The sequence below is a fragment of the Gobio gobio genome, assembly GCF_949357685.1.
Source record: "Gobio gobio genome assembly, chromosome: 17".
Lineage (NCBI taxonomy): Eukaryota > Metazoa > Chordata > Actinopteri > Cypriniformes > Gobionidae > Gobio > Gobio gobio.
In genome coordinates this window covers 32,596,926-32,622,191 of record NC_137110.1, presented here as the reverse complement: position 1 = coordinate 32,622,191, position 25,266 = coordinate 32,596,926, and the positions used below count along the sequence as shown (strand labels likewise).

The 25,266-nt window shown below is 42.6% G+C and overlaps 1 protein-coding gene across 1 annotated transcript in view; it reads left to right on the top strand.

Moving 5' to 3' along the window:
- cygb2 (cytoglobin 2) overlaps positions 1–22,211 on the top strand; it is a gene marked incomplete at both ends in the record, with an annotated part of 84,533 nt that extends 62,322 nt beyond the window's left edge. The window contains 2 exons of the mRNA XM_079840635.1: positions 17,848–18,079; positions 22,047–22,211. Coding sequence (XP_079696761.1) covers positions 17,848–18,079; positions 22,047–22,211 — 397 coding nt within the window. The remainder of the gene's footprint in view (positions 1–17,847; positions 18,080–22,046) is intronic.
- Positions 22,212–25,266: the final 3,055 nt, after the last annotated feature.

The window sequence follows — 25,266 nt, the reverse complement described above, 5'->3', positions numbered from 1 at the left end:
GGCGTGGTGTGGCTGTCCTAATCACCCTCCCAAAGCCTGTGGGCTCGTCTACTTCAGTGGCGTGGTCCTGCAGAGCTACGGGCAGGCCGCCGCCCCTTTGCACATGCACAAGGGTGGAGCCAACCCAGGGCTCTTCAACGAGCTGCGTGCCGCAACTGATCCCGCCCACCGGGCGGTGAAGGTGGCCACACGCTCCCTGGGTCGGGCGATGTCCACAGCTGTGGTCCGGGAGAACACCAGGCCTTACCTGGTGATGTGGAGGACGTTGAGTGGGCCCGCCTCCTCAACTCACCCATATCCCAGGCTGGCCTCTTCGGCGGCGCGGCTGAGAACTGCGCCCAACGGTTCTCGGCCGCCCCAGAGCAGACTGAGGCTGTAACACGTACTGCCCCGGCGGCCAGCTGCTGCAACCCAGCCGCCGGCTCAGTCACCTCGGTCCGCCGAGGGCGCCCTCCCTCCTCCCGCCCGGCCCCAGCAGCAGCCTTCTCCTGGGCCGCGCCGTGTAGGTGGTTGAGGATGACGCCCAGTCCGCTCCCCAGCATGGTTAAACGCCAGGCTGGAGGTGGACAACTCAGAGATGGGTTCCAATTCTTCCCAGGGGATGGTAGCAGGGCCTCTCCTTCCTCCGGTGGAGGGCCGGGGGAAAAATCCTTCCGCTGCTGGCCCCCGGGCTAGCAGCGCTTGGGAAGAACTCATGTTCCTGTCTCTGAGGACCCAGAGACCGATGATGACGGTGTGCGCCACCCACGGGTCCCGCCACTCGCATCCCTCTCTGTCGCCAGCCCCCTGGCAGAGCAGACCCCAGTGGAACGCGTGTCCTTCCCTGGTCTCCTCTGTCAGGACGCAGCCGTTAACCGCACCCCCACACCGGGACGCCCAACAGCCTCCCTTGTCCGGGTCGGTAGCGCTGCATCGCTGCCCCACACCGGGTACGTCTGTAGTCCGAATGACCTCGCTGGTGCAGTTCCTGGGAGCCTGGCTTCAGATTCCAGGGCTGTCCCGCTGGGTCGCGAAGACAATCAGGCACGGCTACGCGATTCAGTTCGCGCAGGCTCCTCCCTGCTTCCGGGGAGTCCGCTTTACTATGGTCGGGGCCAATGCCCCTGTCATGCAAGCGGAGGTTGCCACCCTACTGGCGAAGGGTGCGATCGAGCCTGTCCCTCCAGCCGAGATGAAGTCTGGGTTCTACAGCCACTTCATTGTACCCTAAAAGACCGGTGGGTTAAGATCAATCCTGGACCTGCGCATCTTGAACCGTTACCTACACGGGCTTCCGTTCAAGATGTTGACAGCGAAACGCCTTTTCGAATGCGTTCGTCCGGTCGATTGGGTTGCAGCGATCGACCTGAAGGACGCCTACTTCCATGTCTCCATCCTACCTCGACCCAGACCGTTCCTACGGTTTGCTTTCGAGGGGCGGGCATGTCTGCTGACTTGCCTCCGTCAAATCGAGAGCAAGAGTGCGGTTCCACTGAAACTATTTCAGAGGCTCCTGGGGCATATGGCATCTGCAGCCGCGGTGACGCCGCTCGGATTGCTTCATATGAGACCGCTTCAGCACTGCCTTCGCGATCGAGTCCCGAGATGGGCATGGCAGTCTGGCACGCTCCGGGTCCAAGTGACTCGGCCCTGCCTACAGACGCTCACCCCGTGGTCGAACCTCAGTTTTGTACGGGCCGGTGTCCCCTTAGAACGAGTTTTCAGGCATGTTGTCGTATCGACGGATTCCTCTGCCACGGGTTGGGGTGCCATGTGCAATGGACAAGCAGCCGCGGGCTCCTGGACAGGACCCCAGCGCCTACTGCATGTCAATTGCCTCGAGTTGCTGGCAGTACGGTTCGCCCTGCACCGCTTCCGAGCGTTGCTGAAGGGTCAACACGTGCTTGTCCGGACAGACAACACGGCCGTAGTAGCGTACATCAACCACCAGGGCGGTCTACGCTCCCGCCGTATGTCTCAACTCGCCCGCCATCTCGTCCTATGGAGTCAGAAGCGCCTGAGGTCCCTTCGTGCTGTCCATATTCCGGGAGTCCTGAACCACGCAGCCGACGAGCTCTCGTGGTTTCAGCCTCTCCCGGAAGAATGGAGACTCCATCCCCAGACGGTCCAGCTGATTTGGGAACAGTTCGGCGACGCACAGGTAGATCTGTTTGCCTCCCGCGACTCTTCCCACAAAATGCAGCCTGTTTTATTCCCTGACCGAGGGCACGCTCGGCTCGGATGCACTGGCGCACAGCTGGCCGCGGGGCCTACGCAAATATGCGTTCCCCCCAGTGAGCCTACTCGCACAACTCCTGTGCAAGATCAGGGAGGACAAGGAGCAGATCCTTTTGGTCGCCCCGTACTGGCACGGCCGGACCTGGTTCCCCGAACTCATTCTCCTTGCGACAGCCCCTCCCTGGCCTATTCCTCTGAGACCGGACCTCCTCACTCAGAGACGGGGCACCCTTTGGCACCCGCGTCCCGACCTTTGGAACCTCCACGTGTGGCTCCTCGATGGGACGCGGCAGGTTTGAGTGGCCTGCCACCTACGGTGGTCGCCACCATTACTTCCGCTAGGGCAGAGTCCACTCGGCATGCCTATGCGTTGAAGTGGAACCTCTTCGTCACCTGGTGCTCTTCCCGCCAAGAAGACCCCTGGAAATGCCCGATCGGGTCCGTGCTTGAGTTTCTCCGAGTCGGGTTGGAGCGAAGGCTGTCTCCCTCCACCCTGAAATTGTATGTGGCCGCAATATCTGCCCACCACGATCTCTTGGAGAACAAAAAGGTAAGTCAGCACGACCTGATCATCAGGTTCCTGAGGGGGGCGAGGAGACTGAATCCTCCTCGCTCTCCTCTCGTACCCTCTTGGGACCTCTCAGTAGTCTTAAGTGCTCTGCAGAGACCTCCCTTTGAGCCTTTGCGGTCGGTCGATATTAAGATCCTGACGATGAAGACGGCTCTACTGACCGCATTGGCCTCTCTTAAGAGGGTCGGGGACCTGCAGGCATTTTTGGTTGACGAAGCGTGCCTGGAATTCGGGCCGGCTAACTCTCACGTGATCCTGAGACCCCGGCCTGGATATGTGCCCAAGGTTCCTACCACTCCCTTCAGAGATCAGGTAGTGAACCTGCAAGCGCTGCCTTTGGAGGAGGCAGACCCAGCCTTGGCATTGCTCTGTCCAGTACGCGCCCTCCGCGCCTACATAGACATGACGCAGTGTTTCAGGACCTCAGACCAGCTCTTTGTCTGTTATGGTGGAGAGCGGAAGGGAAGTGCTCTCTCAAAGCAAAGGCTGTCTCACTGGATAGTGGACACCATTGTTTTGGCCTACCAGCAGCAAGGTCGACCATGTCCCCTTGGTGTGAGGGCACTCCACTCGGAGTGTGGCCTCCTCTTGGGCTCTAGCGCATGGCGCCTCGCTGACAGACATCTGCAGAGCTGCAGGCTGGGCGACACCTAACACGTTCGCCAGATTCTACAATCTCCGAGTGGAGACAGTGTCCGACTATGTACTCGCCCCCCCGAGGGGCCGGTAATGGACCAGGCTTTGGTGTCTTTGCTTGCTCGCCACTCCACTCCACGGACTGGATACGTGCGATTATTTTTCCTCAGGTGAGCTCCCCGAAAGCCCTGAGCTCCTCCAGCACTGCTTACGCCGATACCTGTGTGTCTGCCCACTAGCGAGCCCAGACCCTCGTCTCCGGCCAAGTGCCCCCTGTGCCAGGTTCCGCTCCGGCGACCCCCACATGAGTATTTCACCGTAAGTCTCCGCAGTGAGCGGGTTTCTTCCCTTGGCGTGTCCCCCGCCAACCCTAGGGTTAAAAATCCACCTTCGGCTGGTACTCTAAAGATCTCCATATGCAGCCCTTAGTCGGGTCATATGTGTCTCTTAAGTCCTCCCCACGGGTAGGCATCTTTGGCATTCCCTCACTGGGATATGCTTCCCAGTGTACCTTGGTAATCCTGTGATAAGTGGGAGTCCTTCGTCCGTACTAGTCTTACGACTAGTCTCCCGAAATACATGCAAGTAAGTGACCGGTGAACTGGGAGAAGAATAGAGTAAACTTTATAGTTACTTACACTATGTGTATCTGATATGAATAAAACATTGGCAAATTATTTTTGAATGGATTGTTATTGCTGCTTCCAGTGACACCAGTGTGTATTTTACAAACTCTAAATGTATTGTTTTACTAGTAGTACTTATGTGTAGTTAAATGTTTGAAACCTAAAATAAACCTTATGTGGTTAAAAACACTGATATGTCAAGTCACCTTCATTTATATAGCGAATTATAGAAGAAAAGCTAAAGTAGGTTTTTTTATTATTATTATCAAGCACTTAGCGAGTGCTTTTATTATCAAGCACTGAGGCCCTAGCCCGGCCCGACAGCTTATAAAAATTTTCGTCCTGAGTCCGACTGAAGCCTGTGGTTTTGTTGCTATTTTTTATCCTCCCTATTACACATTGTTGCTGCCATTAAAATAGTTCAGTTTTGTTTTTAAGGTCAAAGTAGTTATATTTTGTTTTGTTTCTTTATTAAGTTAATTTAGAAAAATGTTTGAAACATTTTTTTTTTTGTTAAATTAAAGTTTTTGTTTCTTAAAGTAACGACCAAGCGGCCAGTGGCCGACAGTAAGTTTGATTTAGCCTCTCAAATCAACACTGGACTTGTCTTGCTTATAACAAAATCCATAGATATAAAACATTTCAAGCATCACAATATTAATTTAAACGTTTAGCCTAAAAAAAGGCATTTTTGACAAGCTGAGGCAGGCTGCTCGCAATTTAACGGAGTTCACGTCAACGAAAGCAACAGATATGAGCTGCATTATTCATCAGCTCATTTCAAGATCAAAGACCGCAATATGAGAGAGCGACCTAAGCACTGGTAAGAGCATTTAGTCTCATTTGTTTTAATGAAGATGATTGTGTTTTTGAGCATCTAAGACATAGCTGTTTTTCAGTTTCACTTGGCAGTTTGCGTGTTGGCTTGCTTTACTCATTTGTGGCGATGCGTGTTGCATAGTGCCAGCCCCGCGCCACTCTAAACACTGTGCGAGCCGTCTTGACAGTCACGGTATCATGGTCTCATGTTGTTTCTACCAGCGCAGCACATCTCATCTCAGGTGCACCGAAATAAAAATCCCACATGTGGGACCGCTCAAAAGGGTAATAGAGATGGGCTCAAAAATGACCACATTTCCTCCCGTTTGTCGCGCCCCACTTGTCATGTCTCTATTCCCCACCAGTGGGGCGCGCCAATAAACAAACGATAAACTTAGGATAATCATGAAAATAGTTTTATTCGTTCCATCTTATCTGAATTTTTTTTTTTTTTCGGAAACGGGCAGACTTGAATAAATAGCAACACAGTAGCAAACAATACTCAATACAGAATTGCAAAACAAAAATTTATAATTAATCCAAAGTCTGAACATTTATAAATAGGCTAAAACATCTTTATTTGACCGTGCATTGTGTGGCTGTTTACAGTAAGCCGACGCGTTGCTCAAATACAGCGTGAAAATAGAGGAATTATATAGGGGTAAATTTGACCCGCTGGCGCTTATAGGTATAAATACCCCGTTTTTAAATCTGATTTTATCTAAACAATTTTTTACAACAGGGGATTGTAAATAACAAGTTTTAGTAAAAGTCAGTGACTGGGAGACTTGAATATTTTATTGGAAATCTGTTATGTTCATTTGAAAAACAGCCATGGGTCAATTTTACCCCGTGGCGGTTCTAGTGTTAAAAATGCTACTGATAAGGTACATCAGATTTTTTTTTTGTTGCCTGGTAGTCATTTGTGTATGTCTCTCCTATCTTCAAGCCTTTCTTCCTGTCCACCCTGAAATAAATTTTTGTGTAAATGAAGCCACTGTTAGCGCCTACAACATAGTACATTTCATTGAGATTTTTTTATTTTCTTTTTGAAACCCACAAATGTAAAGTTTAATCTGTGTCTATGGAAGCGTTAAATGTTCTTTTCTTCATTTCTCCGCCGCATTTAGTTTAATCTTAACTTTTTTACTTTACTAGCTAATTCCCTCCTCTTTCAGTCTCTGGCTCCGTTCGTTCTTCTTCTTCCTTGTGTTTTCTGGTGGACGCTCAGTTGGTTTCCATGGTTTCTCGCGCTGGTTTCACTGCAAACTGCCCGCAACCAAGGGGCGTATGAAACGTCATCGCGTAGCATTACGGCACAGTGTTCATGGGAAATGTAGGAAGTGCTGCCAGGGGGATAAATGACAGAACAGAGCCATATGTATCATGCATGTAATGCCTCATGCATCACCGGCCAAACTGGCTAGTAAGTTTTTATTAACACCCGCCAAAATGAGTCCAAGCCAAAGGCGACAGTGGCAAGAAAACCAAAACCCCATCAGGTGACCTAATGGAGAAAAAAAAACCTTGGGAGAAACCAGGCTCAGTCTGTGTAATATTAGAGTTGATTTATATCCTCATGTAATGTAAATGTGTTACAATGCGATCTCAGCGTTAACGTAATGCGAACGTGGTGTGTATATATTTTATTGTATATATAGTATGTGAATGCTATCGTCAAATGCGTCGTCTGGAGAATTCCTGGGTTGACAATTCCTTCAGATGTTCAGTTGGATGATTTCCTGGATGACCGAGTTAACGTAGTTTCATTTAATTTTGTAACAAATGTGGTTGTATATATCCTAGTGAAAATGGGTTTCAGAAAATAAGTATTTATTTTCGTATTTAGTATTTATATAAATATAAGTATTTATACAGAAAATAAGTATTTATTTTCTGTTGTTTATTTGGTGAATGGATCGACACTGTGTGAAATTACAATGTTAATGTACTTTGTATGGTAAACAAAGTAATTATATAAATGACTGCACAAAATCTAAGGGAAATACTTTTATTGTAAAGGTAAAAGGGAATTTTGTACAAAGGGATTTATGACACTGTGTCAAGGAAATGTATATTAAGCAGAGATGGGATCAAGTCTGAACCTTCAAGTCTTAAGTAAGTCCCAAGTATTTTTTTTCTTGGGCAAGTCAAGTCACAAGCTATGTCAAGTCAAGTCCTGTAGTAGGTCAAGTCAAGTCAAATACTCATGTTCAGTAAAATACATCTCTCTCTCTCTCTCTATAAGTGTTAGCTAAGAATAAACAGGTTAGAACAAACAGGTAAGAAAAAAACAACAACACGAATGCTCTGAATTACACAAACACAAGATTAAGGAGGTTTTTTTTTTTTTTTCACCCACTTAACATTGTAGAATCGAGTCATTTTTCTGTGTGTTCAGGTGGCAAACATAGGAAAAGTAGCCAAGTCTCGTACCGCTCAGATCAAGTATTTTAAAAAAATAAATCCAAATTATTTTGCCCACATTAGTCCCAAACACGGTATGAGGGTTAATGGCTAGTCGCAGGGGTCTCCAACCTTTTTTCATTTGAGAGCTACTTTTTAAAAATGAAAGTCACCGAGTTACTCATGTTATATAATACTTAAAACTCTTAAATAATGCATCAATTCTCATATTAACAACTATCCAAACTGTTTTACACCTGAAAGAGTGTAGTAGTAGTTCCAGTAGTCGGTACCAATACCATACAAATTTTTTACAGTAGTCTGTACCAATTTTGGTACCGCAGCAAAATGTTTTTTTTGTTTTGTTTTTTTATAACTATTTTTTAAAAATCAATGTTTATTATTTATTATAAGTAAATACATAAACATGTAAAGGCTGTATGCTGTTTAAAACTAAACATTGTTTATAAATGAAAGATCAAGTGAAAAATAAGCAACCATTAATAATTATATATTATTTATTTCATAATTATTATTATTAGTAGAGACGTATTACAGTATTTTTCAATTGCTAAAACACATTTCTTGAAACCTTCACCCATATTCTAAAAACTTTAAACACAAAACCCAGTCTTTAAACTACATTCACAAAACCCCTGACTCTTCTGGCAAAATCAAACACTTGCCTCAAAACCATTTGATCGGTGCTCAAAATCAAACAATGCTTTCAAAACATAAACACAGCCAGTCAATATATACACACTCATCAGCATTCATTAGACACTACATCAAAAAATTGAGAACACAGAGTCCAGGGCATGTAGTTACAGAGAATTTTTTTTTATTGCATATAGAAAGTAATTTTGCCATACCATAAATAAAAGTAAATAATTTACAACTCAGTACAGCAAATATATTGCATACTGTAAGTACTGAAAGTAATACAGTTTTGAATTTCTGTATTTTCAGCATAAAAATAAAGTAAGGCCAAAGAACAAAGACAATTCTAAATGAAAAGCGTATTAAACAAAATATTGTGCAATTGCAAAATCAAAGTCAATGAGAGCCTCTTGCTGTTGGGAGAACAAAGGAGTCCCTCCACCCTCATTTGGGAGTCTTGCTATTCTACAAAAGGGAAAATGCTCTTACAAATGTATACATTCAGAAACATCACATTCATATGTAAAATGTATTGTAAATATTTTTTTCTTTTTTCCCCCACTCCCCTTTCTATTGACAAACTGTTGTACTATATCAAATGTATACAGTAAACTTTCAGTCGCACAAATTGGAAAAACAATACATTTACCTGTTCTCTTCTCTGAATGTCCTGATTATGGTGGCCACAGAGAATCTGGACAAATTGGGTTGTACTCTTTGTCCTGCTTCCCTCATTGTCATTCCATGAACAAGAACATGGTCTATCACAGTTTGCTGAATTTGATCTGAAATTACCATTCTTGCTCTTCCTCTTCTTCCTCCTCTGCCTCTCACATTGTTTCCATCCATTGTGGTATCAACACTCACCGCACATGGGCCACCTGTGTACTCTGAACTGGCTTATATTCTAGACAACTGATTTGATCACATCTTTAGAAACAAGTGTGAACAATTTTGAGTTGTTGTGTGTAAACGATGACAACTGTGTTGTAGTTGTGTTTTACTTTTGCCACATGTATGTACCGTTTTGCAACACAGTGCATAATGTGTTTTAGTGAGTAAGAATGTGTTTAGAGTTTTGCAAAAAGAGTGGATGAGATTTGCAAACAGGTTTTGCCTACAAAGTGACTGATTTGACAAATGGGTCAAGGCCACTGAGCATTGGGTTCAGAGAAAGGGGTTTAGTGTTTTAGCAATTGTGAAATACTGTATTATTACATAGAGACGTAGCTAAATTTACTGTAGGCTTCAATCTGTAGTCAATTTCTTCACGTTAAACCAAACTTTTATTTTGGCAGGTTGCCGTGAATACCATGAATACCTTTGAGTGTCTGTGTTCATGATATGACAGTGGGTGCGCGTCTTAATCAGCTCCCTAGTTCAGTCAGGGCACTGATCAGGGAGTCAGCCCATTGAACCAGGGAGCTGAGTGAGACGCACTCAGTTTTCTCAAATGAAACAGTAAATTCTCATGAAGTGACGGTTTATGCATTCGTGTCGGCAGAGACTACACACGGCAGAGACTACAAGAGCGAGTGCGCGCGGCGCCCGTCATCCACACAGACGCAGAACATGCAGGAGTATTTTGCAGTTTAATATTTACAGACACTAGTATATATATTCGGCTTCAGTCTGGAGCCCTGCGTTTAAATAAACACGGAAGCAACTAAACACAGCTGCTATGGTGAGCTATTTTTAGAACAGACCCGCGGGCAACTCATGTGGTCCTTGTGGGCGACCTGGTGCCAGCGGGCACCATGTTGGTGACCCCTGGGCTAGTGGCTACTTTAGCTACTATTACATTAGCCAACTACCAACTAACCAGATAACGTTAACAAATTGACAAGCACTTACTGGGCAGAATGGCTCTTCAAATGACGGACGAAATTGGAGGTTGTCGTCTGGCTGTCCGTGATTTTAATGTTGCATGTCTTGCAACGCGCTGTTCGTCTTTTGCCATCTTGCGACTAATTGTTGAAGCCGAAAGCGATGACCCGTGGTACCCCTCCGGCTAACATGTTGATGTGATATCTGATCTAAGTGGGCGTGGTGTGCGTAAGGTACGAGAGAGCCGCCCGTTGAGATGGAGTCTCTGAACTTCTTGTGAAAAGAACACAGAAAAGTATTCAAACCTTATGGTAAGAGTGAAATTGCATATAATTTCCCCTGGATGATATAGACTGTGGATTTCATCTGCTCATGGATCTCTGGGACAGAGAATTTGAAAAAAATGAATTTAAAATTCAACTGCTTGGGTTTGAAAAAAAAAAAAAAAAAAAAAGAGAGAGAGAAACTACTGTTTACGGGAAATATTGGAACTTTGAAAATTGATTATTCAAAGTGAAGTGTAATTTTGTTTTACTGATTCTTATTGTTTTAATTTGTGTTCAATGTTTTATCCAAAAAGTGTTCAAAGTGTTGAATTCAACTAAGGTTGAACAAAGAAAAGAAACAACTCAGTCAAAGAAGAACAAGACTAGAGTACACGTGATTTGCTTCTGTTGTACTGGTTACAATCGCTACGAATCGAATCGGTCTGAATTTGCAAAAATCGTTCTTGAATCAAATCGAAAACCTCCGTGAATCGAATCAATTCGCTGCATACCCAAAGATTCACAGCCCTATTAGGATTACATTCTTACCGAACTCTGCTATTAGTTTCCATGGTCGGGATCTTCTTGTTGGTTTCATTCTATTTTGCAATATGATGAAAGTGGAATGAGCAGTCTGAGAATTTGCACACCAATATTTAAAGGAACAAGATTCAGGTCAAAATAAACGATGGGAAGCATTGTGGGAAATAATACTATACATAAATGATTGTAAAAACGTTCATTTGTTTGTCAACTGGGCTACAGTGTTTGTGTTGTGTTTTTGACTCACCAAAAAGAAACCGGTTCATAAGAGTCATAACTTGTAACGATTGATCCACTGACGAGGCAAGTTGCTGAACCCAAGTACAGTTTATTATAACTTAAAACTTAACATAAATCAAAACAAAGACTTGGCAAAACCTTGACTTGACTTGACTTGACTTGACTTGACTTGACTTGACTTGACTTGACTTGACTTGACTTGACTTGACTTGACTTGACTTGACTTGACTTGACTTGACCAAGCTGGTTACACATTCAATAACAGACAAAGACACATGGCAAACGTGAGGGCTTAAATACACATGGACTAATGACAAGACAAGGGACACCTGTGAACGATGATCAGACAATGAACCAATGACAGGACAAGACACAAGATCACATGAGGGCATGGGAGTCACATGACAAGACCAGGAAACAAGACAGTGAACATGACACTCAAACATAACCGTGAACATGATAAACTAAAAACATGAACAATGAACATGAACCGTCACCAAAACACCCTGTGACATAACTACATAGCGCAAGCAATCATGTTTCTTGCCATTTTTTCACGGTACAACTAGTAGCAAATTTGCTCAAATGAGAAATATGAATAATTAATTATAACTCCTTATAATTAATTATAAATATTTAGATCACGAACAGGTTAATCTATTGCAATATTATAACTACATCAAGATAATTATATTATTAACTTGTCGTTAAAATAAAAAATTAATTTATATTGCAAAAAATTAACCTGTTCGTTTTATAATTATAATTAATTATAAAAACGTTTTATAATTAATTATAAATATTTGGATCAAATAAAAGAATTAACGATGTAGTATAATTAATATTAGAATCAATTAACGTTTTCCTCCAGCAAGCACTCTTTTAAAATTATTAATCTTCTATTCAATCGGTCTCAGGAGAAAGTCTTGATGGTCAGTAGTCAGTAGTTCGATGGTGGTGAAGTTGCAATCAAATTCTTCTGGGTTGAATAAAGAGATGACAAACATGCGATGTTAGCCTGACTTAGTCGTTGTCGGGAGAGCCCAAAGTTATTACATAGCTTGATTTGTTGAGGCCCTGCTGGCGTGGTTGCAGTAAAAGTGTGGTCCCACACAAACAGCAACCAGAAAAAGCAGGACAAAAGAGAGGGGGTCACTGAGACAGTGCCCTTTAACTTGTGAAGGTCACACCTCTCCAGTTTGGCTTGACCAAAGAGAAAGGTATAATTTCAAACGGGGAAAAGTTCCTTTGTTTGTGTCCCTTTATGCTCTGATTAATATAGCAAGCATGCTATAAGGAAGTGATCAATGTGCAGGGCGTTAAACAAGGATTACTTCGGGAGGAAGCATGATACCAATAAGGTTACTTTATATATTAATTCTAACATAAGGCATGCACAAAACAAGATACAATACAAAAAGACAATATACAAAACACAATGTCCTGAGGATACAGTGGCATGAAAGAGTATGTGAACCGCTTGCAGAATCTGTATAAATGGGAATCATTTAACTAAATAAGAGGGATCATACAAAATTAATGGAGAGAATTCCATTTTCATGGGCCTTATGTGTCTTTCCTGTGGCGTGTGCTGTTGCATGTGGCCACATTCCCCCTACTGGAATGTCTCTGAGGTTCACTGGTTAGTGTCAGCAGGGGAATAACAGTTGTTAATGATCAGTGGAAAGCAGTCTCCTAGGAACCTGCTTGGGCCTGCTTGTTACGGTCTTGAGGCGTCTGTTGGATTATTCAATATCAATATTCATGAATATTCATGAATATTTGTGTCTGATTGATCCAGCCTCTACAATTATATGCCATCACATTAAAGTACAGTTGCTAAAATGTTTTACAGAAAACACTGTGTACATGTATTTATTTTATTCATTAATTTTATACTGGAATAAATCTGGGGTGGCAGATGGAGTGGCAATGCATTTCTTACGGCGGCACTTGCCACCCTGGTAGATCTGCACCTGACCAGGGTAGAGACAACAGCAGGAGAATCGAGGTAGGAGACAATGGAGGCAGAAGCCAGGGAGGAGCCAGCGGTAGGAGCAAAGGTGCAATCCCAGGATGTAATCTTGCGGCGAAGTGAAGACGACGGAGACAGAAGCCATGAAGGAACCATGGTGGAGACTTGACAGATGGAACCAAGGGGGAGACTTGGCAGATGGAACCAAGGACTGAGGAGAAGCTAGTGCACCTGAGGACTTAGGTGAAGCTGAAGGGAAGGCAGGGCCCAAGGGAGCCAAAGGGGTGGAGGGACGAGTTTCAGACAAAGTCTTGTAAGCCCATGGCGATGGCAGACCAACAACTGACCAAGGTACAGCCATTGGGACGACAGTCCTAGGTGGATCCGAGGGGGCGAGGAGAGAGCTGACAGGTCGACAGGCTGAGGTGGAGTGACAGGCACAGAGATTTCTAGGTGAAGCAAATGGGCTGACAGTACAGGGCTGAGCTGGCAAACAATCAACCCAAGGTGGATTCACAAAACACAGAGCATGCAGCATTTCATGCAAAAAAATAATTGTGGGTTTTCTCCTCCACCATTGTCACTCGCTGGGAGAAACGCTGTATGTCTACAACGCAGAGATACAAAGAGTAAACAGCACTCCTTGAAGGTCTCTCAGCCAATCAGATTCAAGGATCATCAAAATGAACTATTATAATAGCTAAAAGCTTTCTGAGCAGACCATTGCAAATATTGAAAATTGCAAATATTAACATTGTGTACATTTTTGTATGTTACTGCTAAATCTAGTTTTGTTGCTAATATCAAGTTTTCAGTAATTTTTAACAGGATACTGCCAGGCACACAGCTGACAATTTTAACGCCTACGGTGGAACTGAAAACAGAAACAGAGCTGCAGTTTGTCATTTATGTCAGATTTGCACTCTTGAATATTAGAGTACAGTATGTTCATTATCAATGCTGAGGCTCTTAAACCATCAGAGCTAAAGCACTGACTGGTTGTGTTTGAACTCTCTCTCTCTCTCTCTCTCTCTCTCTCTCTCTCTCTCTCTCTCTCTCTCTCTCTCTCTCTCTCTGTCTGTGCACCTGCCTTTCCTACTGTGACTTAATGACATCCTTCTCATCAGAGCCACTTCAGCTCTGCACTGCAGTCTTACACCACGCTGCCATTCATTGCCCACAATTGCTCTCTCTCTTTTTTTAGCTATCTTCATTCCAACTTTCTAATCTTCCAGTCTATAATTTTTCATAATTTGCATTTATTGGCTTGTGTCTATCTAATTTATGCAGATTGTGCTATCTAGATTCCGAAGGAATACATATTCTATTTCGTCTCAGCTGGGAAGTATGCCCTTGGGCAAAATGTTAACGAAGAGTGATGGCTTTGGTTATCATGGGCCTTAGAACATTTCTAGTGTCTTACTGTAATAAACTGATAAAAATATGTCTTAGCTTCGGAGGCCAGTATACAAATAATTAAAACACATATAGCGTAATATGTAAAGAAATTGACACAATTTTAAAGCCATATTCATCCCATTTTTCTTTGATTAAAATGCCTGTCGCACACGTAAACAGACAGAACCCAAAAGCAGAGTGCAACTAAGAATGATTTTAGTCCACTGAGAAATCATTCACAAAAGGCCTGGAGGATGAAGAAATATCCAAATGACAGATTAATTTGTGCAAGGAGAAATCAGTCAGACAGTCCAATCTGTATAATCCAGGCAGGTAGGGAATGACAGGAAATCCAACATGGAATGAATCAAGTCACAAAAAGGCGGAAACAACAAATATAAACTATAGATGAGAAAAACAACACGGTGAGACAAGAATAACGACCTGACAGGAAATGAATGCAAACACCGAGATATATATATATATACTAAATCATCAACAGGTGAGCACAGGCTTGATTAACTTCATCAGCTGATAAGTTGCTATGGCTGCTGAATGAGTATTAGCACCCACAAATTGACAGACATGATAGGAAGACAACAGACAACAGACAATTTCTTAGAAACATAACGGAGAGGAATATCACTGGAAGAAAGCCCCACTTTTTTATTAACAATGTAAACGGGAGGTATTCTGTGGGTGGAAACCAGAGGAAAGACTAACAGTGGCCCCCAGTAATCGACAAAACGCCGGAAGAAAACTAACAAGCTGTGGGAGCAGGAGTCGACTGGAAGTCTAAGAATTGGCACAAAACGAACAGGCCAAAACAAACTGGCGGACATTCCGGGCGATGAATGGACACCAGAACCAATGCCTAATTAGGAAAATGGTGCGACACACTACTGGATGACAAGCTACTTTGGAACATTGACCCCACCGAATGATATTTGACCATAAATTCTCTGGCATGAACAAATGACCCAGTGGACAACGAGGCGTTACCCCATGTAAGGCATCACGGACCTTCAATTTGATTTTCCACACCACCATGCCCACCACAAGACCTTCAGGTAGGATGGGAGCAGGGAAAAACTGGACACTCGGATGGATCAAAAACACGAAATATAGCATCGGCCTTGATATTCTTCAAACCCGGACGATAGGCGATGGAAAATTTAAAACAAACGAAAAAACAAAGCCCACCGGGCCTGCCTGGAGTTTAATCATTTAGCTAATCTAATAAATTCAAGGTTCTTATGATTGGTCCAGACAATAAAAGGCCCCCCCACACCCTCCAACCAGTGACGCCATTCCTCCAAGGCCAACCTGACTGCCAACAGTTGCCAATGCTGGCGAAAAAATTGGCAAACCCCAGAAACCTCTTCAGGGCCTTGCAAGAATCCAGAATTGGCCAATTTACAACAGCCTGAATCTTAGCAGAATCCATGCGCACCCCCTTGGACGAAATTATGAAACCCAGGAATGGAACAGACTGTGGATGAAAGACACATTTATCTGCCTTGATAAACAATCCATTCTCCAACAACCTCTGAAGCACATGCCTGACGTGCTGGGTAGGTTCCTGGAAGAAAAAAATCGATATATATTATCCAAATAGACAAAAATTAAATGGTCCACTATATCCCTCAGCATGTAATTGACGAGAGCCTGGAAGACTTTGGGGGCATTGGCTAACCCAAACGGTATCACCAGGCATTCAAAATGTCCCCTGGGGATGTTGAAAGCAGTCTTCCACTCATCGCCCTCCTTAATGCGGACCAGATGATAGCCGTTGCGGAGATCCAACTTCATGAAAAAGATGGACCCCTGCAGACACTCGAAGGCCGATGACATCAATGGCAAAGGGTAAGTATTTTATTATGGCACAGTCATAGGGACGACGCAGAGGAAGAGAAGCAGCTTGAGACTTACTGAACACTCCCTTCAGGTCATGGTACTCATCAGGCACGGTAGACAGGTCCACGTCTTCGTCCTGCAACACAGAACAAGGTACAGGGGAACACGCGGACACCAGACACATAGCATGACAATTTTCATTCCATGTAGACACAGAATTAGTAAACCAATTTATTTGGGGATTATGACGTGAAAGCCAAGGGGGAGCATGAGGAGAGAAAATTAGAAAAAAAAAATCTTCAGTGTGATTAACAGAAATAGTAAGACTCACCGGAACAGTAGAATATGTGATGGAGGTCAAAGGTTGACCACGCAGGGCATTAACGGAGACGGGTTGATTGAGGGAAACAACAGGAATCTTAAGCTTCATAACCAGTGAACGGTAAATGAAGTTCCGCTCAGCCCCGCTATCCAAAAAGGCTTGCCTATCAAAACAGGAACTGTCCCAATGCAAAATCCGATGCCACCCGTCAATAAACTCGATCCTACTGACAGGTGCTGGCTTTTACTGGACATGAAGCTAGCAAATGTCCATCAGCACTCAGCATTCAGATGGATAAGCAGCTGGTTGCAAAAGTATAAGCAGCTGGTTGCAAAAAAAAGAACACTTTGATAAAAAGGTTCTACAGAGATTCGCTTACAGAGTAAGCAAGGCTCGAACTGATGATTAGCAACTTCCACATCAGAAGGCTGGGCAGAATTAATGGCCGTTGACGCAGGGGGAGATTTTGAGGTGAAATCAGCTTGGAATTGTTGAAACTGCGCAGTGAGCTCTGAAACTTGAGTGACCAACACCTGAACAAGCTTGTCTTGTATAAAGAATCTGCTCTTAGTAGCAAACTCGCTGAATTCTGCACTCGCTGAATTCATCTTATGGTAAATGGACTGCATTTATATAGCTTTCAACAGACCCATGGTCATCCATAGCACTTTACATATTGCCTCACATTCACCCATTCATACACCGACGGTGGTGTCAGTCATGCAAGGCGCCATCCAGCTTGTCGGGAGCAGCTGGGGTTAGGTGTCTTGCTCATGGACACCTCGACACTTGGTCAGGTGGAACCGGGGATTGAACCACCAACCTTCCAGTTTGTAGACAACCTACATGAACCACTGAGCCACTGTCGCCCCTTCTTATGGTCAGATCATTCTGTCACACCAGTAAACAGAACCCAAATGCAGAGTCCAATTAAGAATTTATTTAGTACACAGAGAAATAATTCACAAAAGACCTGGAGCATGAAAAAATATCCAAATGACATGAACTTGAGCAGGGAGAAATCAGTCAGACAGTCCAATCTGTATAATCCAGGCAGGTAGTGAATAACAGGAAACCTAATGTGGAATGAATCGAACACAAAAAGAGGGAAACAACAAATATAAGCTCTAGATGAGAAAAAAACATGGTGAGACAAGAATAACAATCTGACAGGAAATGAACACAAACATTGAGGTATATATAGCGTAACCAAATCATCAACAGGTGAGCAGAGGTTTGATTAACCTCATTAGCTGATATGTTGCTGTGACTGCAGAATGAATGCTGAATGTAGTCACGTCCACAAACTGACAGACACGATAGGAAGACAACAGAAATGAAAATACAGACCTGAACTGTGACAAAGCCACAGTTTGTGTTACTGATGGTTAAGAGAAATCATAACTTATAATTTGAAATGTTCACATGGAAGTCTACTAAACTTTGGTTGCAATAATAAATGATCTTCTTTCTATGTCTCTCAGATTCTTTGTGAACTTCCCCTCAGCAAAGCAGTACTTCAGTCAGTTCCAGGACATGGAAGATCCAGAAGAGATGGAGAAAAACTCTCAGCTGAGAAAACATGCCCGTCGTGTCATGAATGCCATTAACACGGTTGTGGAGAACCTTCATGATCCAGAGAAGGTTTCATCTGTGCTGGGACTAGTGGGAAAAGCACATGCCCTCAAATACAAAGTGGAGCCAATGTACTTCAAAGTAAGAAAGATAAAATGTATAATAATTTTGCCCACTGGAACAAAGTGTTAGGATTGCAGTAGCCAAATTATTAAATATCTGGGATACTAAAACAAGATTGAGAATTTTAATAAGGGATGACTCATGAATTAGAAGAGTTACTAAGATTCCCCTCATTCATCACTACTGAATAAGACACTCCAGGATAGGCATGTTTTATCTCTTTAGCTGTTACATGCAGCTCCTTCCAAGGAATTTAAATTGTGTGTTCCTTCCTGCCCTCTCTACATCACTGGTAAGGATAAACACGATTTGTGCATGGTTTGTTTGGGAGCTGAGCATGCAGGGCATTATGAGAGATTTCTGCTTCGCACTCTCCACCCCCGTCTGTCACTCTTCGAGGAGAGTGATCAGGCTCGTGTTCTGGCCCCTGAGCGCAAATGGATATTGTGGAGGGCCTTTTGCCTGCCTTCATCCACGGGATCCAGCACTCTCTCTTTGGTTTCAGAAGTCCGTGCTGTGGTTCCTACCGCCCTGACTGAGAGCTTGGTGCTTCAGCAGTCTAGCTCTGAGGAGGTAGATGTGCTGAGCATCGATGCGAGGGAATTGAGGACTCACCATCCTCATCCTCGTTCACAAGGAGTATGCACGGTCAGCTCTAAAAAAAAAAAGTGGAGGCTAGCTGTTTTCATTCATAAAATTTCCCGGCGTGTACAGGAATGCCCTATCGGGAGTTTTAGCTCTGCTCTTGTCGACTTTTGTTCTCAAGGGAAAAAGTCTTATGCAATAAAGAAGGCAATGCATAGATTATGAAAACGTAAACTGTAGTGGGTTGCAAGCTATGAATTTATGGTTATTTTATTGTATATTGAACCTATTGTAATATATTTAGCCTTTCATTCAGATTGTGTTGACTTGTCTGGTTGAACTCTGGCTGCATTTAATTTTGAGGAATTAAATGATAAATACTTATCTGACTTTGAGAAGTTAGATTCCTGTATTAGTTCAGCCTTTCATCCAGACGTGTTAACCTGTCTGGTTGATCTTTGGCTGCATTGTTTCCCAGGGCCTTCCGTTCTTTCCCTTTACAATGAGATTTCAAGATCATGGATTAAGCCCTTTTTCAGCTTGATTTATCTGCTCTCAGTTAAACATATATGTAAATATATGGGGGCTGAAAAAACAGGGGTATGGGGCGATGCCAAAGGCAGAGCAGACACTTGTGAGCTATCTGTCCCCTGTCACGGCATCGTCCCTTAAGGCCCCAGCTTTACCCTCCAGGCTGGTTAGACCTACTTTGCCGCTGGTGTGTAAGGCATATAAGGCAGCAGGCAGACCTGCTAAGAGACCTGGAATATCTCCCTCACCGGACTCTCTGGTGCTGCTGGGCGGGAGCAGCCCCAGCCGTTAAAAAGCTCCTTGTACAGGAAAGTGTCACTTCCCGTGCTCCCCCCGGTTCCCACCATTATACGGTGCCCATTCCTCATTGGTGCCGTCAGGAGGCCGTTCTGCCAACCCCGCCATCCTCTGTTCTTCTGGGCGCAGTGGTTTCCAGTGAGCACAAGTGTTCCAGCAGGCACAAGACATTGCGTCGGTGCATTTAAGTCAGTCCCTCAATGTTACGTCGTTGGGACGCTCGCATCCTCTGAGGAGGGAAATAGAGAAATCAGCTGGGTTGTTCCCTGCCAGTTTGTTTCAGGTGACTACTCAAAGAATACCAGAGGCTAGTCTTGAGAGGCTGGTTCCTTTAGTAGACTGTAGAAATAGGCTACAAATCCAATTCTTGTGTCAACCACCTTATTTCAACTGGACTTTACCACTGCGTTGGGCCCCGAGCAGGCTTTGCTAATGGAACAGGAAGGTAAAACTATCTTGGGCTAGGAGGCCATATAATGTGTTCCTCCACCCAAGACAGAGTCCGATTTCTACAGCCGGTAATTCATCATACCAAAGAGGGCTGGGGGGTTGTGTCCCATTTTAGATCTGCAATATCTAAAACGATGATGCAGACTGTATTCAATGACTGTACATAGGACCCTTGCAGTGATGGCTAAAGACCAAGGTCGTGTTGAACGACTTCCGATTCTTTCAAGTCGACATTTATGTGATGAAAGTCGCATAAACTAGTCGCATCGACTAGTCGCTGATGACGTCATTAATAAACAAATAACCCTGAATCTTGAGCTGAGACGCAAACACAGGTTTTCTTGTGCACAGGACAACTATGGCATATGACACAGCGCTGCCCATAAGGTTACTGCTCTTACTACATAACAGCTTTTGTATCAGTTCTTTTGTCTTTGGGTTGTTATTTCTCACAGATTTATGCTCGTTCTGAATCAGATACAGATAAAGTAGCACAATAAAGATTACATGTATATGAATGCATTAATGGAGAGAGCGATTGCGTATGAATTAATTCTACCTGCCAGATTCTCTCTACTAATAGTGAAGCTGTGAGTTTTAGTGACTAATAAATATATGCTATAACTTTTCAGTTTAAGATATTTTAGTGATAAATCACAGAACAGTGTTGACAATACATTTCTGCGCTACTGAATGGTTTTATGTGAGGCGCACGCGTGCTCGCAATCTCCACGTGATGTGCAAGCTATGTGTGTGTGTGTTACAATGCAGCACGCATTTAGAACGGTGATTAACTGACGTGTACAATAAGCGTGCATTCTCCCGATCAATTTTGAGCATCCAGATGGTATAATCAAACATGTCTTGTGGAGAGCTCTCCGAGTATGTATTTATTGTAATTTTTAACTGTTGGAAACAGAGCCTGCATGTCAGGAAATGGCTTATCCTGTTGCACCCTCTATAGGATTAAAGTCGACTAGTTGGTGCAACCCCTATTCCAGAGTACCAAAACTTAAGAGCAGACATCCTGTCGAGGCAGGGGCTGAGGCCCAGGGAATGGAGACTTCCCCCCAAGGTGGTGGAACTCATAGGGGGAGTGATCGGCCAAGCGGAGGTGGATCTGTTTGCGTCTCACGATAGCAAACGTGAGATTCTCCCTCACACACATCCAGCGCCATTAGGGCTGGATGCCTTGTTACAGACATGGCCGAGGTTAACTGCCCAGTTGATACAGTGCTGGAGTTACTGCAGGATCGTTTTCCTGCAGGGTAATCCCTGAAAATAATAAGGCTTTAAAAAACCACTGAAGGTGTCATGGCGCCAATAGTTGCCTACCATGTTCCTTTGGGTGGTGTATCCTTGGGGAGAAACCCGTTGGTGACACATTTTCTGCATGGTGCTTTGAGACCAGGACAGGAGTATGATGGCTTAGAAAGCCTTATTATACAAGGGGTATCCCTAAAGGATGTGGTATGGCTGATCCTGATCCATCAAGGCTGATCCTCTCCGCTCACGTTCATTGGACTTTACAGTCTGGACCTGAGCTCATGTGGTTTTTTTTGTTTTAATTTTATAATTTTAGGTCAATTAGTGTTAGTGGTCAATTTTAATTTTAGCAATTTTACAATTGCTGTTTGCTGTGAAAACATGCATTTTCTTTAATGTGCATTAAAGTGATTACATTATTACTTTTTTCAGGTTTTAGAGAATTTTCAATTCATATAGCAAATTAAATGCATCATCAGAATAGATGTAGTTGTTGTGGTCTAAAGCATTCTCTGCCCCTCCATTACATTCTGAACCTTAAGAGATGGTGAGTTTAGATCTTGACATAGCATTTGATTTCCATGTATTTTCAAGGGATTAGGATGTTGAAGTGGCAAAGTTTTCATCTGACATACATTAGTATATGGGTTGCTAAAGATAAATCACTAAATCCCTTCATCCAGGGTCATGAATGAAAACATTTAGACACTTTTGTTTATTAATAAGCACTTTTACCAATACCAATATGCATTGTAAGCCAGGGGAAAGCTACATCCCTTAATAAATCAACCAATGATCTCTTTGTGCTCTCTTTCAATCCTCTTTCATAATTGTACTTTATTTCTTTTCACAACAGATCTTGAGTGGGGTTATTCTGGAGATACTTGCAGAGGATTTTGGAGAGTGTTTTACCCCGGAGGTGCAGACATCCTGGACCAAACTGATGGCAGCATTGTACTGGCATATCACAGGGGCCTATACTGAGGTGGGGTGGGTCAAACTCTCCAGCTCAGCGGTCTGAGCAGGCTTGGAGCATTTGTTCCCACTACACATGAACATTAGTTGTGAACCATCAGTTTGGCTAGCCAAAGGACTGAAATATAAAGTGAAACAAATTAAATAGAATCGGAAAGAAGTGAGGCTGAAATCTAAAATGTTTTTCATACGTGTCATTCTCTTTCACCTTATTTTATACATATTATTTTTAGTATATATAACTCCGACCTCAAAGATGTTGTCTGTGCTGTGTAGTGCAATGTGCTTGTGTGTCTTTTAGGGCTAGTATCTTTTCAATGTATATCATAAAAAAATCACAATTAAACACAACACAATTCATTATAATATTGCTCTGAATCACAAAACCTACTAAAGCCCAATGAAAATGAATAGCATAAACCTGCTGTTCATTTTTCAACTTTATCAAGAGTTCTTGACTCTTAAACTGCAAACCACATGAGTCTCAGTGTTTTAGTACTTTACTCAAGTTTATTGAATTTAATTTTATTTATTAGGGATGCACGATATATCGGCAACATATCATTATCGGCCGATAAATGATTATTTTTGATGTTATCGTTATCGGTCCAATAAGAAAATTTGACCGATATAGTCAAGCCAATAGATAATGTATTATTTTCTTCAGCTGAGACAGACGCACTGCGTCCACCATGATGGGGTTTGAATTGCTCTAAATATGATTGGAATCACTTCGAAAAGGAAAATACAGTTATGTGCAACATGTACAGCGCAAGTCTAACATATAATCTACATAAAATGATAATGAGAATACGGCTGTAAAAGAATGTTGTGTTTCAGCGCGTTTGTTGAGGGAAGAGCGCGCCCACGGAGTTACACCTTCATGACAAGCACAGTCCAGTTCGCTTGTGCATTCACAGCCTTTTGTGCCATTGTAAGTTGTAATATTATATTTATTATTCTGTGTATATAATCTCATATAGGATGCGTTTGGTTGAGTTAATTAACGATGCAGTAAAGCACTTCATTGTACAGGTCTTTAGTTTCAGCGCGCGCATTTCAAACAGAAATGCACAGCATTAATAACTACTGGGACTGTCCTATACATAACACTGTAATGAGAATATTTTTGTTATAAAACGTTGTGAATTATCTGGGTTTAGGTTGTGTTTCAGCGCGCTGTTGTGGGAAGCGTCCACAACGCATTCTGACCAGCACAGTCAAGTTCGCTTGTGCATTCGCGTCATTTTAAGCATATGTAAGTCGTAATATTACGTTTTTGTAGTATAAACATCTGATTAATGTCAAATAGGATGCTTTTCGTTAAGTCAATAACCCGCAGTGCTTCATTGTACCGGTGATCATCTTCAGTTTCAGCGCGCTCTCAAACAGGGGAAGAGCATCCACAGGAGTTATAGGCCTTCACCTATGCGTTATTTTGTGCTAATATAAGTTGTAATATTATATTTATTTTGTATAAATATCTGATTGTTCTCATATATGATGCGTTTAGTTGTTAATTAACCTTCTAAGCGCTTTAGTTTACGGTTGTTCGTTCATTCTCTTCAGCGCGCGCTCTCAAACAGCAACATGATTTAATAGACTAGACTAATATTAAAGATGTTTACTATTACTGTAATATTAAACATATTTTTTTCAAAAACTAGCACTTTCATTGTTCTCGTATCATTTCCATCAACAATATGGTTTGATTAAAACCATTTCCTTATTGTCCGCGCGGAGGCTATTTCATGCACGGCACTTGCATTCTGATTCTTTATTATGCAGCCTAAGCAATGCTGTTCAATAACTTGCTTGCTTTTTTAAGGTGTATTATTTTTATTTTTTTAAGCAATAGAATTTTAGGTAACATTTTACAAATAAGATCGCATTTGTTAATGCATTAACAAATACGAATAAACAGAGAACAATAACCTTTGTTAATGTTAGTAATAAAATGTTTGTGTTTATTAACAGTCCATTCACAGTGCATTACCTAATGTTGACAGACACAACTTTGGATCTGAAAATGTTGTGATTAACATGCACTAAGATGAATAAATCCTGTTGAAGTATCGTTCATTCATTGTTGGTTAACTAATGCTAACAAAAATTAAACCTTATTGTAAAGTGTTACCATTTTTTTTTTATAAAGTAAGTTGGCCATAGGAGTGTAAAATTAATTTGAAAAGGTAAGGAATCTTACACTGGTTCAAATAGGCTACTGTACTGTATAGGTTTGATTTATGTTGAAGTGTTTGGGACATGGGTTTTAATGGTGAGCCTTTTATTTTTGTAATCAGGCTCTCAAAGTTTATTCAAATTTGTATTTAAATTTATCGGCCAATATATCGGTTATCGGCTTTCAAATTTAAAGAATTATCGGTTATTGGTATCGGCCAAAATATTCATATCGGTGCATCCCTATTATTTATTTATTTATTATTAATTTATTTAACTTATAATTATTATTGCTCTCACATATTAGAGGTACAAGAGATCAGAGTTGTATTTAAAATAATTCATAGCCAAGAGGTGACCCAATATTCTCAGATCTGCATTCTAATGCTGTATCCGACCCCAGAGATCAATATTATGTTATGCATTAACTCTATCTTTTCAACACAAAACACACATTTCATTATTATAAAGTATTAATTGCTGATCAAGAGACAGCCAAAATTAGATAAAAATACAAGCGCATTCAAATACACTCTCAGACACCCTCACAAACACACTCACCATTCCAAATAGTGGTGCAATAACACACACATATCCTCCATCTCCATCTTCGACTCTTTGTTTCTAAGATGATCTTCTTCTCTTTACCAGTTTTTCTATCACCTCCTCCTCCTCCTTTTTGTCTTTCTCTCTTTTTCTCTCTTTCTGTATTACCATGACATAGTTTTCCATTATCTAGCCATCCACCTGCTGGCAGTGAGCCTGTCTCTGTGCGACAGGCTGTGCCAGGATTCCCTTGAATCACACACATCCACAAATGCACAAACAATGGTCCAACTTTTTGAAAACCTGTTTTTTGGGGGGGCTTTTGCTCAGCATAGTATTTATATACCCCGACACACAAAAATATATCCCAGCAG